General features: G+C 47.7%; 3 protein-coding genes and 2 long non-coding RNA genes across 7 annotated transcripts; 3 read left to right on the top strand and 2 right to left on the bottom strand.

Annotated features, from left to right (window-relative positions):
* Positions 1 to 358: 358 nt before the first annotated feature.
* LOC115247641 (uncharacterized) lies at positions 359 to 1,008 on the bottom strand. Its single transcript, XR_003886694.1, has 3 exons — positions 796 to 1,008; positions 616 to 695; positions 359 to 498 (listed from the first exon to the last, which is right to left on the bottom strand). It is a non-coding gene; the product is annotated as an uncharacterized lncRNA (long non-coding RNA).
* Positions 1,009 to 3,411: 2,403 nt separating this feature from the next.
* Positions 3,412 to 4,294, top strand: LOC115247613 (uncharacterized). The gene is made up of 2 exons (XR_003886662.1): positions 3,412 to 3,610; positions 3,732 to 4,294. It is a non-coding gene; the product is annotated as an uncharacterized lncRNA (long non-coding RNA).
* Positions 4,295 to 4,377: 83 nt separating this feature from the next.
* Positions 4,378 to 5,962, bottom strand: ankrd39 (ankyrin repeat domain 39). The gene is made up of 4 exons (XM_003974752.3): positions 5,543 to 5,962; positions 5,331 to 5,434; positions 5,026 to 5,229; positions 4,378 to 4,954 (listed from the first exon to the last, which is right to left on the bottom strand). Exons 1-4 carry the CDS (start codon positions 5,631 to 5,633, stop codon positions 4,805 to 4,807), a joined length of 549 nt encoding a protein of 182 aa, XP_003974801.2. The 5' UTR covers positions 5,634 to 5,962; the 3' UTR covers positions 4,378 to 4,804.
* A 241-nt stretch (positions 5,963 to 6,203) lies between these two features.
* kctd9a (potassium channel tetramerization domain containing 9a) lies at positions 6,204 to 9,686 on the top strand. The gene is made up of 12 exons (XM_003974590.3): positions 6,204 to 6,541; positions 6,708 to 6,829; positions 6,899 to 6,942; positions 7,028 to 7,121; positions 7,198 to 7,256; positions 7,341 to 7,469; positions 7,530 to 7,597; positions 7,672 to 7,767; positions 7,845 to 7,994; positions 8,069 to 8,174; positions 8,240 to 8,373; positions 8,445 to 9,686. The coding sequence occupies exons 1-12, from the start codon at positions 6,494 to 6,496 to the stop codon at positions 8,559 to 8,561; spliced, it is 1,167 nt and encodes a 388-aa protein (XP_003974639.1). The 5' UTR covers positions 6,204 to 6,493; the 3' UTR covers positions 8,562 to 9,686.
* Positions 9,687 to 10,227: 541 nt separating this feature from the next.
* Positions 10,228 to 11,421, top strand: LOC101077516 (progonadoliberin-1). 3 transcript variants are annotated; one of them, XM_029829753.1, is made up of 4 exons: positions 10,228 to 10,333; positions 10,432 to 10,570; positions 11,101 to 11,202; positions 11,340 to 11,421. In XM_029829753.1, exons 2-4 carry the CDS (start codon positions 10,433 to 10,435, stop codon positions 11,391 to 11,393), a joined length of 294 nt encoding a protein of 97 aa, XP_029685613.1. In that variant the 5' UTR covers positions 10,228 to 10,333; position 10,432; the 3' UTR covers positions 11,394 to 11,421. The 3 variants fall into 3 exon arrangements, with proteins under 3 accessions (XP_029685613.1, XP_029685612.1, XP_029685615.1); XM_029829752.1 differs by having other exon boundaries at positions 10,284 to 10,371; positions 11,340 to 11,418; XM_029829755.1 differs by having other exon boundaries at positions 10,284 to 10,371; positions 11,335 to 11,418.
* Positions 11,422 to 13,547: the final 2,126 nt, after the last annotated feature.

The raw sequence follows: 13,547 nt of genomic DNA, 5'->3' as shown, positions 1-13,547 counted from the left end.
TTGTTGTTGTTCGCAATAATAATAATACATTTAAGGTAGACTGGCTCACTGTGTTCTTTGAGAACACGTTATATTAAAGAATGTGTACAATCTATAGCACACCTCAAATATTAAACATTATATATGTGTGTATGTGTGTGTGTTTGTGTAAATATATATATTCTTAGAAAAACAGCGAATCAAATCAAAAAAGATAGTTTTAAAATATCAACATAGAAAAATCGATATCAAACAAAACAACGTTGTAAACAACGCAAAAAAGACCTGCTGCTTAATAAAATGTTTGTCGGTTTACCAGATTTAGAACTGGCGTTCAATTGCTTTTGTGTGATTTATAAATCTCAGTTTCAGCGTGAACAAGAGCTTGTTTATTCTACTGTGACGGAACTACGACTTTTATTGTGAAGGGAAATACCAGAAGTTGAACGCCGTCACCTCTCCAGGTTCCTCAGAAGCACCTTTCAGGAGCGTCCACAAGGCGCTGCTCTACGAGAATTCCTTGAAAATACAGTACATCTGTGATTCGACGGAACATAAACTGAAAATCTTAATCTCCAATGATATTTCCTGATTTCAAGTAATCCGGTTTAGTTTTGAGCCGTAGCCCGTATGTACCTGGGACAGGCTCAGAAAAAAAGAAGTTCTGAGCCATTCGATTGAGGAGCTTTTTTCTTTAACTTTTACTTTACTTTTTCCTGTGCAAAAGATGTTTAATTATTATGTGTTATTAATGTTTACAGACTGCCAAAACCCCTGTTGATCTACTAAACACAATGTTCTAAAACTGAAGCTTACCTGCAGGGTGGAGCCGGTCAACGGGATGGCAACTAGCATGATATTAGCTCAACTAGCACCTGTTGCATGTCCGTTTTTAATATTTCTCTGGTACCATGGAAACAGGGTGAAACATCATGATTGACAGATAAATCCTGCCACAGACTGGCGGGAAACCACAGCAACTTTTTGAAAGATGGTGTCAAGATGGCACTACCGGCAAGTTAGCCGGCTAACTGCTAGCCTCTCTTTTTTACGACCATGTCTGAAATTGTTACGATGTTTTGGATCAACACACACGGACAACATTATGACCAACGGCCGTAGTTAGCATTAGTCTGAAAACATTTTCATAACAGTCTTCTTCTCCGTTGGTCAGAGTTTATAATCAGTTGGACTCTGCACCAAACCAAGCGGGCAAATGCGTTTGAACAATTTTGATTTTAGGATGATGGACAGCAAAGCCGCACGACATCCTTGTTTGCAGTGGGACTTAAACGCTGTGATTTAAGATCAGACGTGTCGTTGCTCATCTCCTTGAAGCTCCAAACACGCGTGAATGTGTTTTATTTTACAGATTCTTCAAACAACAAGTTTGAAAATCACTGAACAGCTTTAGGACAGAAGCAGCGCTTGTTCTGAGCTAACGCTAAGCTAACTGGTCTGTGACATCTATTACCTTCTCAATAAAAGCTAATTTCCACCGGGTTTTTTTTCGTTTGATTGGTGAGGTTGGGTGAGGCAGTAGAATAATTAACATTTTAGAGCTAGTTTTATTTGTTTTTTATAAAGTTTTAAGATTAATTACAACAGAATTAGGCCATTTATTGCTCCCCAACAGTTAGTGGCAAGTTTAGTGTCGGCCACATTAGACAGCTTTGGAAACCACTGAAGCTTTGATGAAAAAGTGAAGTTTTTGTGGCTTTTTCCAATTTTTCTCAGCTGGTTGATGAAAATGCTCAGACATGAGGCCGCATCCAAGAATCCAGCGGGTGCATTTACATTGGATCAGAAGATTGAGGATTCTGTGAGGCAACTTTGAAAAGCTATTAATAATTAACCTCTTCTGAGGACGCCTCGTTGCCGGGGTAGCTCAGTAGACATCGAGGACGAGTCCCCCTCAAATCTGCTGCCTTGCAGAGGTTCAGTTGACCTGTGGTGCTCAGGTGGTCGCCGGCGCTGCCTCGGATCTCTCCTCGCTCCCTTTCAGGCTAAGAAAACGTGCCGGATGCCGCTAAAGCGGGAACACCTTATGCAAAGGCAAACCGATGTCAGCTGGGCCGAGGACAATCGCCAGGGACCCGTATTGTCTCCCAGGAGATGCTTTGCATCATCATTTCCCTAGCAGCTTCTTCATCCACCTCCCACTAAAAAGTGGTGTTTTATTGTCCCGTCTCCTCCTGTTTGCATTCCATTGTTACCGGGCAAGAACAAATATCCTCCCTTTATTAGGCGCGGAGCTGAGACGGGCCTTCCAGCACCACCCCGGGGCCCAGCCCTCATCCATCCATCAGCAGCCCCCCCCACCACCCACCTCTGCTCACATTATGCTGTTGTGGCTTTCCGGGTCTTTGTGCTCACCGCTGTCTCCGCAGATTGAAGACCCTTTTGTCAAAGGTGGTCTGGAGGAGCCTGCTGGCGCTCCAGAACCAGCTGCCCATGGACCCACAAATCAGGGGCGCTCCGGTCCCACGCCGCCCAGAATCAGGATCCAGATCCTAAATCGTCCACGAGTCAGAAACTAATCGAAAGGCAAACCGGATCTGGAATCTGGATCCAGCTCTAGGCCGCAACCAGAAAAGGGTGGTGTCACTAATCAGGGTGCGGTTCCACAGAAAGGTCGCACGGAGGTCACAGAACACCACTGGGGCTTGAACTGAGAACCCTCTGCCTCTCAGCCCCCAATAGCCTGAGCTCCCCCTGCCACAGGTATCAGAATGTAGTATTGGAACTTGTGGCCCAACGTTAATAATTTGGTGGTTTTTTTGGGGGGGGGGGCGTCAGAAATTAAGAGCTGGACGATACCGGTATTTCAGATATTAGTAAAAAAAAAAAAAAGCTACTAAAATCAAGAGTTCTCAGGGGAGGGATGAAAAGAGGACAAAGAAAACATTAACTTTGCTTTGAGTGGGATCTTCAGGGCCCCGTTTGTCCCCCACAGACCCGATTATCTCTGACTGGTTCCGACATAAACTGGATTATTCTGACCTGAGCGGATCCCCTACAGTAGATCCCGGTAGGCAGGCCCGCCACCACGGGTCCGTTTATTTATTCCCATTTTCCCCAGCTCAGGTTTCGCAGCTGATTCTAATTTTCCTTCTGCAGCAGCCCAGTTCAACCAGGATTCGCTTCTTTTTGTTCTCCCACATAAAAGAGCAGAGCGACGTTCGGATTCAAAGCAGCTCAGGAAATATGATCAAGGCCCAAATATCGGCCTGCTTTGATCATGTGACACAGATGCTTCTCATTGGCTGCAGCCAACTGGAGCATCTGGTTGCTCTCGTGAAGGAAATATGAAACACAGAAATCTCATTTTTGCCATTTTAAACTTGTTATCAGGGACAGGAGGTGTTCAGCTGTGTGTCTTTGAGAGGAAACCTCTCCCTGGACCCCCGTGCCCCCCCCCCGGCCCCGGACTGCCCGCCTCCTTCTCGCGTGGCGTCACAACAATCAGCTCCAGATGTGCTCTGGCTCCCCTTCAGCCTCAGAAGTGGTTTTGAAGGTACGTGTGCCGCCAGTGGTCCAAGGAAAGTTCTTCAGAGAACAGCCAGAACTTTCTGCTGCTTCATCGGAGCATCAGAGCTGCTGACAGGACATCAGGAATCAAAGCGGAGAGGTTTGGAAGTCAACTTTAACTTCCGTTGTTCCCATCCAGACAGCTACAGAAGAGGATTAAGGCCACATGTGAAAGCTTGCATTATAAAGAGAACCCGTCTTGGTTTTTTCTGTGTTTTTAGCAACAGATTTGACACTGAAATTTCAGCTGCAGCAAAGCTACAACTGTTGATGAGCAACGCCACTGTGTCCCTGGTCTCAGGCTCCATTTTTCATGCGCATCGCTGGTAAACATCGTTATTGAGGTGACAATGACGAGATCTTCATAAGCGTGATGACATGGTCGGATGAGAGAATCTTGTAATATTTCCACAGGTGACATCAAAGCACGGCGGCTGCCTGGGGCCAGTCCCCAGCTAGCTGTGACAGGCTAATCTGTTAGCGTGTTTAATATGCAGAGGAGTCGCGGTGAAGTCAGAATTTGGAATCTGCCCGATTCACGTGATGGAATTTGAAACACGTGCGCATTATTGAAGCCACAGCGCCCCCTGCCGGCTCACGTGTAACTACCGAATTGCCTTTTCTGGAGCTTTTTGGAGGGATATTTATGGATTTTCCTTCCATTTGCCTTCAAAATAAAACCAGTTTCTCTCTCACACACACACGCACACTAATGTATTCAAGGTTCAGATGTGTGTCTGACTTGGTCGGATCGTGAACTCAATAAATATTTGTTCTCAGGAGCGATTGAGATTCGCGCTTCAATGACGTCACTGCAGTTGGCAACAGCAGCGCCCCCTGCTGACACACCCAGGAGCCCACACACTGTTTTAATACAAACTTTATTTTTAGACAGAAGAGTCATGACATAGTCTTCTGTTTTAAAGGCAATTCACTTCAAATCCTGAAAGACTTGTGGTGGACAGGTATTAGCAGCTTTTAATTAAATTATCAGAAAAATATCTGTTTCTTTTGGATTGTTGTTTTACCATATGTGAAAACCTTGGTTTCTATTAGGTAATACCATGATTCTGACTTCTACAACTGCAACTCAATAAAATCACGAGATCAAAACACAGATGTAGGATTTGTAAGTTTTTACACAAGACAATCGGAGTCATGTGTGAGGAAGATCTTTAGATTGTGGATTAAAATGAGCAAAAATGACATAAAAACATGTCAAAAGTCTGAGGAAGACGAGGACTTCTTACAGTCCTACAGAAAGCGAGATGTTGTTCCAGTTTTCCGTGTGGGGTCACGGTGGTGGCTGTAGCAGCTCCTGCAGACCTTCCTCTGGAGGAGCCAGCTGTTGTGGCAGCTGGAGCTTGTTGTTTGTGATGCTGCAGACCGTGGGGCAGTTCTGCAGCAGGAGCCGACACACCTCCTGGTGACCTCGCTCTGCCGCCTGCTCAGATCAGCAACAGATTAGAGCCCGTGAGGCTGGACTGGGTTCATGTCTGGCTGCCGCTTCTGTACCTTATGCAAAGGAGTGGCTCCGTCATCGTCGCGGAGTCTCGGGTCAGCTCTGTGCTGCAGCAGCAGTCTGACAACATCGGCGTGTCCACAGTAGGCAGCACGATGCAGTGGCGTCGCCCCACCTGGAGTTTGGGGGGACGCACAAGCGCCGACCTCCAGAAGAAAGGAGCAGACGCTGAGGTGACCGCCGCGGCTGGCGTAGTGCTGCGGCCCAGAGACAAACAAGGTTAGAAATGTTTGATGAGGAAATACTGAATCCATCAGAAACCAGAGAAGATTCTGTAACCATGGACACAAACACACACCAGAGCAGTGTATCCAGCTGTGTCCCTCTGGTTTGGATGTGTTCCCTTCTGGACCAGAGACTGGACTTTCTGCAGGTCTCCGTGCAGAGCTGCAGACCAGATACCTGCACTCGTGCACACACGAACACACGCACAGACGCCCCAGGGTGGAGGTGAGGGCTTAAGATGGGGAAAATCAATTACAATATCAGATCTGTTGAAGTCTAACAAACCTCGTTCGAAGTCCATTTCATCGAGCGTCTGGTGGACAGATGAAACAGGACCGGAACAACAGGAGCACTGATGACCAGCAGCCGTCATCATTATAGTGGATCAATCTATTTTAACCAAATTAAGCCAGTTCACTCACAGTCTGGGATCAAAGCAAGTTTGAATTAACATAATCACGCGGCTTCACGCATTCAATCGCCCCCACTAGGTACTATGCGTTAAATTAAACGTTGACGTCAATCAACATTTCGTCTGGAAACATATAGATCCCGGGTATAATGTCTGAAGCTTCAGAATATTCGTTTGTGACAAAAACAAACGAGTTCAGGTTAGAAGCAGCGTCAGAGGACCAGACGGAAGAGCGGCGTGATGACGTAACAACGGCCGGACCAATTGTGGGGCTGCAAACGTCGCGAAACGTTCACGTGAGATCTGAAGTGTCGGATTTGGGTCATTTTTATTCTGCTATCAATTAAAATGATCTTCTGGGGGGTAAAACGTCTACAGCATAAAGTTGCTTTCGTCCAAAAAAATTGGACCATTTTTTATTAGCACCATTGGTAATGCACAGCACACATTTCTATGGCACCGTGACGAGGCACTTTTCCAATTTCCATTTAGAAATTAAATATAGAACGTCATCAGAACAATAAAAAAAAATTACGCCATTCAGATCTGTTTCCTCTCAGATAAGCATTATTGCTTAAATGGTTTTGATAAAAAATAGTGAGAAATGTTTTAGGTAAATAAATCGCTTGTGAAATAGGATTAGCCAGTCTTCTTTCCGGACGGAAGTGAAGGTACCAAATGTCTCGTGTTATTGTCTGATATAGCTAGCTGTTAGCTAGACTAATTATTAGCGACGTAGTTTTTAGCTGGCAAACGCCGCAAAAGATAATCTCACCGTATCCGTGAGATTATAGCGAAGGACAATCCATTAAATCGCCTGAAGAATGAGAAGAGTTACCTTATTTATTAATGGAACTTCTAAAAACGGCAAGGTGAGTCAGTGGTTCGGGGCCGCAGAATGACATTTTTCCACCGCTCATATGTGTCTCGTTACCTTACTGATGCTATTTGTTCATCGTTTATTTTAATTAAGGCTAACATTTTAATTAATTATTCACCTAACATTGGATTAAATGTCCATGTCCTGTTTGTGTTTAGGTTGTAGCAGTGTACGGGACCTTGCCTGATTTACTATCCGTAGCGAGCAATAAATTAGGAATAAAAGCCTCCTGTTTGTACAATGCAAAGGGGGGACTCATAGATGACATTGCCCTCATCAGGTAAGTTGAAGCCTTTATGACGTAAGTGTCGCGAGGACGCCGTTAACCTGTGACGTGTGTTCCCGACAGAGATGATGACGTGCTGTACGTGTCAGAGGGAGACCCTTTCATCGGTGAGTGAGGTCACTTCCGCTGCAGGATCCAAGCAAATTCGATTTCGGACGTGTTTTTTTTGTTTTGTTTTGCTTTATTCCGCAGATCCTCAGACGGACCGGGACACAGCACATCAGCACGGATCACACACCGACTGGCTGACCCTGAACATCGGCGGCCGTCCCTTCACCACCACCAGGTATCTGCTGCTAACAAGCTAATGACAAGGTCCAGTTTGTAAATGCGCTAACCCCCCCCCCCCCCCATGTGTTCAGGAGCACGCTGGTCAGCAAAGAGCCAGACAGCATGCTGGCTAACATGTTCCGAGAGACGGGTAAGTTCCCGAGACAGTCGGAGAACAGGTTTCCCACAGCTTCGTGGGAATATTGTCGTCTTGATTTGGCTGCTGTCATTCCAGACGTGTGGGGCAACAAGCGGGACGAACGTGGAGCGTACCTGATCGACCGCAGCCCGGAGTACTTTGAGCCCATCCTCAACTACCTGAGACACGGCCAGCTGATCATCAACGAAGGCATAAACCTAAGAGGTAGGTGTTGGGCTGTTCTTTGTGACCCGCCCCGGCGGCGCTAACCTGGACGTCTCCCAGGTGTTCTCGAGGAGGCTCGCTTCTTTGGGATGGAGCGACTCGCCGAGCAGCTGGAATCAGCGATAAAGGTGCGTTCACGGCGGTCCGAGCGTGATGACTCTCTAAAATGTGCCGTGCCTCACCTGGTAAATGTTGTGACCAGAACTCACAGCCTCCTGAGGACCACTCCCCCATTTCCCGTAAAGAGTTAGTGCGCTTTCTTCTGGCCACGCCCACAAAGTCAGAACTCCGCTGTCAGGTACAGTGAAACTTTCTCCTCTTTCTCCGTGTTTGCATGCAGGAATTTTAACCCTTTTTTTTTTTTCGGGATTTCAGGGCCTTAATTTCAGCGGCGCCGATCTGTCTCGCCTCGACCTCCGCTACATCAACTTCAAGATGGCCAACCTGAGCCGGTGCAACCTGATGCATGCCAACCTGTGCTGCTCCAACCTGGAGCGGGCAGACCTGTCCGGAGCCAACCTGGATGTAAGTCTGAGGAGACCGGAATGCTGAAAGCTTTTCCGAACTCTGTGGTTTCCAACTGCTGCTTTTATCTGAAGGGAGCAAACCTACAGGGGGTGAAGATGCTGTGCACCAACGCGGAGGGAGCCTCTCTCAGGGGATGCAACTTTGAGGATCCGTCAGGACTGAAGGCCAACCTGGAAGGTAAACCTGTGGCAGTCTGACCTGGGGAGGCTTCCTTCTGACGTGTGCAACCCTCTGGTCCTCAGGCGCCAACCTGAAGGGGGTGGACATGGAGGGCAGCCAGATGACCGGAATCAACCTGCGTGTGGCCACGCTGAAGAATGCCAAACTGAAGAACTGCAACCTGCGGGGCGCCACTTTAGCAGGAACTGACTTGGAGGTGAGAAAATCATCAGACTTTGGTGAGAACAACCTCATCTGATCCTGATCTTAAGACTCTGGTTTGTGCAGAACTGCGACCTGTCCGGATGCGACCTGCAGGAAGCGAACCTGAGAGGCTCCAACGTGAAGGGCGCCATCTTTGAAGAGATGCTGACCCCTCTGCACATGTCGCAGAGCGTCAGATAACTCCTCCTCCTCCTCCTCTCCTCCTGCTCTTTACCTGCTCCGTGCAGGAAGTTCGTATGCACACCCTAGCATTCCACCCACGTTCTGTTAGCTTTAAAGACCTTGCACTAGAACCTATTCAGGGTTGATCTGTAGCATCCGTCTGCATAAATATCACCAAATGAAATAATGTTTCTTGATGCGATCCGATATGCATTTTCAGCATCGTTTATTTTCCTGTGGTCTGTCAATCAGTTGTCTGAAGTCCAGGTCAGCTGCTACAGCAAGAAGAAGCCCTACGGAAGCTCATGAGGGCCATTTGTGGGAAAAGAAATTTGAAAAAGATCTGAATTTTGAGGAATAATTATGCAGAAGTCAAGACTGTTTCAGCTGAGAATCAGGTCTTTAGACATTAATACAGTTAGAGTTTAGAAACTTCTGCAAAGTGGGGAAAAAATATCTCTATGAAGGATTTCCAACCATTTGAGAGGAAAAGGTCGGCCTTTTTCAGACCCTCAATAATTCGTTCAGCCTGAATCTTCTTGTGTGATCTTTGCTGGACTTTCCATGTAACGAAGCCAAAGCCATAACCCTGACAGCGCCACCATCAGGCCGACGGTGTCATTAACGCACTGTAAAACTATGCGACAGCTCCGTATGCAATTCAGGATTCACAGCTGTGTCGTCTTTCCCCTCCTTCTCTGTGAATCTACCTCCTGTACTAACGGTTGCATGTGTTTATTGTGACGTCGTGTATGCAAAAATACTCTAGTGTCTGGAAGTGTATCACCTAATAATCACGCTTTGAACGTGTTTGCACAAATATGTATAACTTATTTACCAAAAACGTTGGTGCTTGCGATGGCGTGCAGATGGACCGTCTGTTTGTGTGATGTGTGTGTAGCTCTGATGCAATAAAACTCCGTTTTGAAGTCGGTACCGGCCGGTGAGATGGACCCATGAAGGCAAATGTGTGAGGAAATCAGCGGAAAACTTATTTATTTTCATGCATCTCGCTCAAGGCAATATGTGTCTGTTTGGGAGGGGGGGGGCGTGGGCCTCCCTCTGAGATTATTGCACTCGACAAGTGGAATCTTAGTTCCATAAATGACTGTTACAAAGAAATAAAACTGCTCTGGAGTAAAACCACTCGTTTCATTTGCTTTGTTTTTGTCGCCCCCTCGTGGCCACGGTTTCCCTTTGCTTTATTATTGCGTGATTTTAATAGTTTTGTTTGTGTTTTGATTAAGCAGCTCCCAATTTTTATCAGTGTTTTTAATAATCAATATTATTCCTGTCAATATCTGTCCCGGATGAATCAAATCCAGGTTAGGGCATATAATTCTGGGGATTAAGTAGATATTTGAAGTCTGAGATCAAAGCTCTTTAATCTCAGGTTGACAAATGGTCACCGATTCTAATATGAAGGTCAAAGGTCACCAAATGAGGGGTCAAGAAGAGCTTCAGGAAATGTCCTCAGATTTGGTCATCTGGAGCTGAAGGTTGAACCGAGTGTGCCTGTCAGGTCAAAGGTCAGGTCAAAGGGCCATTGCCACCTAAAAAGATGTCTCTTTTGGTCTCCGATGAAGCAATACCACGTCAAAAGTTACAGAAATAACCATTAAAGCAGGATGTCGACCAATCAGAGAACAGCAGGGCAGCTTGACCTGGAACCCCTCACCACCGTAAAACCAGCAGGTGGTTAAAACGCTGCTCAGCAGGTCGGCTGGAAGTGATGGTTAATCCGGCTCTGCCCCCCCACCCCCCCAGAGGACACGGAGGTGTATAAAAAGGTGAGAAAAGACGGAGAGCAACAGAAGAGGAGCAGCAGGTGAGGAACTGCAGACCGTCGATGAAGCAGGAACATCTGCGTGACTCTTTGTCTCCTCAGGATGGCGACGGCGAGCTTCTCTCTGTGGCTGCTGCTGGTCGGGAGTCTGATGTCACAGCTCTGCTGTCAGCACTGGTCCTATGGGCTCAGTCCAGGAGGCAAGAGGGACGTGGACCACCTGTCCGACTCCGTGGACACGGTAACCATCCTCTCTCCTAACCTCTCATGTGTCTCCTGTCTCCTCACCTCCCTCCTCATGTCTCATGTGTCTCCTGTCTCCTCAGACGTCTCCTCACCTCCCTCCTCCTGTCTCATGTGTCTCCTGTCTCCTCAGACGTCTTCTCACTTCTCTCCTCATGTCTCATGTGTCTCCTGTCTCCTCAGATGTCTCCTCGCCTCTCTCCTCATGTCTCATGTGTCTCCTGTCTCCTCAGACGTCTCCTCGCCTCTCTCCTCATGTCTCATGTGTCTCCTGTCTCCTCAGACGTCTCCTCACCTCCCTCCTCATGTCTCATGTGTCTCCTGTCTCCTCAGTCGTCTCCTCACCTCTCTCCTCATGTCTCATGTGTCTCCTGTCTCCTCAGACGTCTCCTCACCTCCCTCCTCCTGTCTCATGTGTCTCCTGTCTCCTCAGTCGTCTCCTCACCTCTCTCCTCATGTCTCATGTGTCTCCTGTCTCCTCAGACGTCTCCTCGCCTCTCTCCTCATGTCTCACGTGTCCTCTCACAGGTCGTCGTCAGTGTTCCACACGCTGAGACGTCCTCCGCTCTTCTGGGTTGTGCCGAGAATGCTGCAGCTTTTTCCAGAATATTCGGAATTAAGGAAATTCTGGTGAGTTTCAGAGGGAAGAAACAGAGATTCAATGAAATCGTCTCCTCTAAGAGCATCAAAAGGAGCTTCAGGCGTGGATCCTTGTGCTGGTTCTGCAGGATCCTTCTAACAGATTCCATCTTTTTCTTCTAGAACAGCCGGACCGACAGGAGAGCAAAGAGATTCCAAACATCCAACAAATAAATATTTGATTTTTACAATAAAAGCATCATATCAGCTTTGGTGTGTTTGAGAACATCTTTGTTGACTAAACATGTTTAAAATCAGGAACCTACAGAACAAATGTTCTGAATGGTTTTGGGCTTCCTGAAGGTTCCTCCAGACTTTATTGTTCTGCTCGCATGGACGCTCCAGGCTGACTCACACAAACATGAAGGTCCTGGAAGTTCAGCTGGAGGAGGTTCTTCTCAGTCCTGCTGGTGCATCAGATGGACGGTGATTCACACTTCCTGCTTTGTCCTCACACCATCGTCTCCTCCTCTTCCTTCATCCATCTGGTCCGGCCATCGTTTCTCCACCTCCTCCATCCTCACTCGTCTCCGTCCTCACTGGCGGATGGAAGGTGGCAGCAGCTTCTTCCATCCGTGCTCAGAAAAAGCCGATCAAGCTATCGGCCACCAGGCGGCGGCGGAGAACAATCCAGCTCAGCTTCCTGTAGCGGTGATAAATGAGCAGCTAAGGTTCTAAAATCAGACCGTTCCTGGACCTTCTGAGGTCTCTGCTCCCCGGAGTTCTTTATCAGATCCTGTCAAATCTCTAATTCATGGAAATTTACGGTGTTTGTTCCCCAGATCTGTTTATTGTCCTGTTACAGCCTCGCGGCTTAATCGGCGTGCACGCCAAGTTATAAGAGCGCTCCTTCACGGTCCGATGAGAACCGTGAACATTATTCACATGTGTTCACGGCAGCGTGGACTTCAAACATCTGACTCCATCCATCATGGAGCTCTGACAGGGATACAACAGCCATTAATATCCTGCTGAGGCTGGACACACTCTTATCTGCAGCACGCACGCACACACACACACGCACACACACACGCACACACGCGCGCACACACGCGCACACACACACGCAAAGACTTCAGTTCCATCTTCTTGCTGAAGCTGTATACTGAACACACACCAGAGGTCACGGGGTTATAGAGAGATTCTAAATTGAGGGATAGAAGCACAAAAGCGCGCGCGCGCGCGTGTGTGTGTGTGTGCGTGTGTGTGTGTGTGTCTGTGTGTGTGTGTGTGTTTAAACCACTTGAAAGGTTCCGTTTAATCAAATGTTCTGTTTCTAGAGGTCAGTCCTCCAGACCCACTCCTGAGGTTCTGGAAGTGTTCCCAGTGTTCCCAGTGTTCCCAGTGAAAAGTCTCACTGTAACCAGCCCAGCGCCTGCTGTCCTGCAGAGAAGTCTGAATAAACCTGTCGGTGTTGTTCCCGAGGATGAATGTGGGAATTTTAACAGCACATACTGTCCCAGCATGAAGCTGCATAAAGAACTGCCCCCCCACCACACACACACACACACACACAGACACACAGACACACACACACACACACACACACACACACACACACACACACACACACACACACACACACACAGATGCAGCCATCTGCGTCATCATGTAAGAATGAATTTCTCACTTTATTTTTTTTTGGGCTCTTTTTTCCTCACTAATGGAAGCGTGTGAGTGGGTTCCTCAAAACGTCAGAACCAGCTTCTGAGTGTTTTAATAAAGTGCTTTAATAGCTCGCAGGAAACCCATTTGAACCCCCCAAGGAGGCTGTAACCAGGCAACTGAAGCAGGCTGCGGCCTCTCGGGGCTCCTGGCTGGAGAGGGCAGAGCTGAAGTTATCAGACTGAGCCACCATCTACAGGAAAACCAGCCGGCACCAGTCAGGCGGGGCTACGGTGCACGTCAGCGACGGCAGACAGACACAGAGACACCGAGACACAAATATCCGTCAGTCGTGGTCGGGTATTCCCAGATTTACCCGGCCGAGCGCACCGGCGGCCATCATGTCACAAACACTCCAGTTCCTCCCGCTAATAAACAGATAAAAGGGTGAAATGCTCCCTGAAATAAACCCTCCGGACTGATGAATCAGGAAGCAGCCGATCCAAAGCGGAACCATTAGAGAGATAAGAGAACGAGGAGATGTTGACCCAGCTGATCTGTTTGTGTGACCCGGGGATGAGCTACCTGGATGTGTCTGGGCAGCCTGCACATGTTCGCATGTGTAATCGCGTGATTAAGATTCCAGCCAGACTTCCTCTGACCTTTTCAAAATGGCCACGACTTTATCTGGCAGGCAACCGACCGTGGACCAGTGTTATTTGTCGGGAATT

This window comes from Takifugu rubripes, chromosome 21 (genome assembly GCF_901000725.2).
Source record: "Takifugu rubripes chromosome 21, fTakRub1.2, whole genome shotgun sequence".
Lineage (NCBI taxonomy): Eukaryota > Metazoa > Chordata > Actinopteri > Tetraodontiformes > Tetraodontidae > Takifugu > Takifugu rubripes.
Note: the sequence above shows the minus strand (reverse complement) of the source record. Positions and strands in the feature narration are given on the sequence as shown.

Excerpts from the sequence above, each read along its gene's own strand:
- ankrd39 (XM_003974752.3), bottom strand. The coding sequence starts at position 5,633 with ATGATGACGGCTGCTGGTCATCAGTGCTCCTGTTGTTCCGGTCCTGTT. Across the intron at positions 5,230-5,330 it reads CAGCTGGATACACTGCTCTG|CACTACGCCAGCCGCGGCGG; the intron begins GTGTGTGTTTGT and ends TCTGGGCCGCAG. Across the intron at positions 4,955-5,025 it reads GAGCCACTCCTTTGCATAAG|GCGGCAGAGCGAGGTCACCA; the intron begins GTACAGAAGCGG and ends TGATCTGAGCAG.
- kctd9a (XM_003974590.3), top strand. The coding sequence starts at position 6,494 with ATGAGAAGAGTTACCTTATTTATTAATGGAACTTCTAAAAACGGCAAG. Across the intron at positions 6,542-6,707 it reads GAACTTCTAAAAACGGCAAG|GTTGTAGCAGTGTACGGGAC; the intron begins GTGAGTCAGTGG and ends GTTTGTGTTTAG. Across the intron at positions 7,598-7,671 it reads AGCTGGAATCAGCGATAAAG|AACTCACAGCCTCCTGAGGA; the intron begins GTGCGTTCACGG and ends TGTTGTGACCAG.
- LOC101077516 (XM_029829753.1), top strand. The coding sequence starts at position 10,433 with ATGGCGACGGCGAGCTTCTCTCTGTGGCTGCTGCTGGTCGGGAGTCTG. Across the intron at positions 10,571-11,100 it reads TGTCCGACTCCGTGGACACG|GTCGTCGTCAGTGTTCCACA; the intron begins GTAACCATCCTC and ends GTCCTCTCACAG. Across the intron at positions 11,203-11,339 it reads TCGGAATTAAGGAAATTCTG|CCGGACCGACAGGAGAGCAA; the intron begins GTGAGTTTCAGA and ends CTTCTAGAACAG.